We start from the raw sequence: 2,208 nt of genomic DNA on the forward strand, positions 1-2,208 counted from the left end.
GCAAATTGCTTGACAAGTCCCTACATTTTTTTACATCAAGCTCAAGAAAACGGATTAAAGAAACAACTATTTAACAAAAGAAAACAAGGGGACGTAAAAACTACAAGATGGTAAGGTGCACAAGTTCTCCAATCTCGGGTGGAATGTTCCCTTGAAGGTAATTAGCTCTCAGATACCTTGAAAAATAAGTAATGTGACAACTTCATGCAACAATATATAGTAAATTCTCATTGCCAATAACTATAATCGATAAAAAAATATATGAATATATAGAAGAAAACACATACAATGCTATTAGCTCAGTGCAGTTCTTTATGGAATAAGACCGTGCAAGATCAACAATTTATTCAAGTGTACAGCATAAAAGTATCCATCATTGTGCTTTAAACAAGGTTAAAGACATGCTCAAACTTAGCTCAATCATTATGATCTCTTATCACAATCATGCGAACAATGCACCGTTGTCCATTGTTAGACAGATATAAATAACTATTAAAATGCCGTAAAATTCACCAAAGCCTCTATGGTGCCGCAAGATCTACTAGCCTAAAATCCATTATAAGTTGGAAATCATTAGAAATGCTTAATCAAGGAGATGTTGTAATACCTCAGAAGCATCATCATGAAATGCTTCATCCACATTTGCAGGAGATAACAATTTTTTTCTTTCATTCAATATTATTTTCTCGCTTTCCTTGTTAGCGTCCATCAGAGCTACTTCTAGAAGAGCTCTTGCATCTGGATCAAGTTCACTGATGAACTTTAATGGAGAAGGCCAAACAAGAGGTTCTGCTGCTGATGGGTTTAGCAAAGCTGCACAAGCTCCATGATTATGCTTTATAGCTACAGAATAAGGTATTCGCCTGTGGAATATGGATCAGCATATGTTTAATAACAGTGAAACAAAGACAAAACTTCCATGAACACATAAATTTTAATTAGTTTGTTAGTAGATAAGTAGAAAATTAAGAGAGAGAGACTCCTTAAATTGACTCTCTTGATGTATGAAAAATTTTGATTCATTAGAATTCATCTCAACTAACAAAAGACAGCCAAAATATACAAAAGGCTAAATGTTGCCTAAAAAATTCCTAAAAAGAGATTTCATGGTTGTTGGAAGATAATCACCAAAAGGCCAACTAACAAAGAATCTACACTGTCTGTTTGTTCAAGATTTCAATTGTAAAGCTAGCAGTTCCAATTTCTCCAAGAGTATAGGCAATTTGAAAAGATGAAATATGCCCACCCAGATGAATCCCTCTGGAGCCGATCAGCTCCCCATGCAAGCAATGTGCGAACACAATCCAAACTTCCTCCGCGAGCTGCCAAATGTAGAGGAGTCCTCCCAGAATGATTGAAAAATATGGATTTCGATCTCAAAATAGAATATTGACACATAAACATAATGGCAAATGATCGAGTATATAAATTAGTCAAAATACCCATATTCCCTAATGGAAGAAGAAACAAGAGCCCCATGGTCTAAGAGTACACGGACACACTCAGTCCATCTTCGCCGTGCTGTAAGATGTAGAGGTGTCTCTCCCCTTTCATCCCCAACATTTACAAACCGGGCAAATCCCCTAATAACAGTATACCAAAAAGAAAATTGCAGAGCTAAGTAATTAAAACAAGGCCAAGGACCATCAATCAAAATGAATCAAGGGACTTGAAAAAAACCGCACCAAGAATCAACAACCGCAGTGGATTTCCCAATCCACTACGGTTGTTGATTCTTGGTGCGGTTTTTTTCAACTTCCCAGAAACATAATCCCAGTCAAAGTAGGATCGGGCTCCAAAACCACAAAGCTCACATAAGCACTAAGAGCTTGAGGCAACGATATCTTCGCGGGGGTGGGATGGGAGTGAGCACGGGTAGTAAGGTTCGGAAGCCCTTTCCCAAATAAGAGAGCACCTAAATCCAACAAAAAGGGAGCCAAGCAAACAATAAAACCTCACAGGCATCACCTTTATCAGGGGAATCGATCCCGACGCAGCAGCCTGAACCGAAAAGGGTTTAGATTCAGCCAGAATCTCTCCATGGACAGTTCGGCCGAGGAGTTCGCCACCCAAACCCGGACAGAGCTGGGGGAAGAGACACAGTGGCGTCGATCCGAGCCTCGGAAGCGAAAGTCCACCAGAGAAGAGGGGCGACAGTTTGTGTAAGCAACGGACGCGGAGCTTCTACGGCGCGGAGAAAGAAGGCGA

At 39.8% G+C, this 2,208-nt stretch overlaps 1 protein-coding gene across 1 annotated transcript; it reads right to left on the reverse strand.

The window, feature by feature from the left end:
* Positions 1–492: 492 nt before the first annotated feature.
* LOC122033910 (E3 ubiquitin-protein ligase XB3-like) lies at positions 493–1,479 on the reverse strand. Its single transcript, XM_042593059.1, has 4 exons — positions 1,443–1,479; positions 1,247–1,322; positions 608–863; positions 493–546 (listed from the first exon to the last, which is right to left on the reverse strand). Exons 1-4 carry the CDS (start codon positions 1,477–1,479, stop codon positions 493–495), a joined length of 423 nt encoding a protein of 140 aa, XP_042448993.1.
* Between the last annotated feature and the right edge of the window lie 729 nt (positions 1,480–2,208).

This window comes from Zingiber officinale, chromosome 11B (genome assembly GCF_018446385.1).
Source record: "Zingiber officinale cultivar Zhangliang chromosome 11B, Zo_v1.1, whole genome shotgun sequence".
Lineage (NCBI taxonomy): Eukaryota > Viridiplantae > Streptophyta > Magnoliopsida > Zingiberales > Zingiberaceae > Zingiber > Zingiber officinale.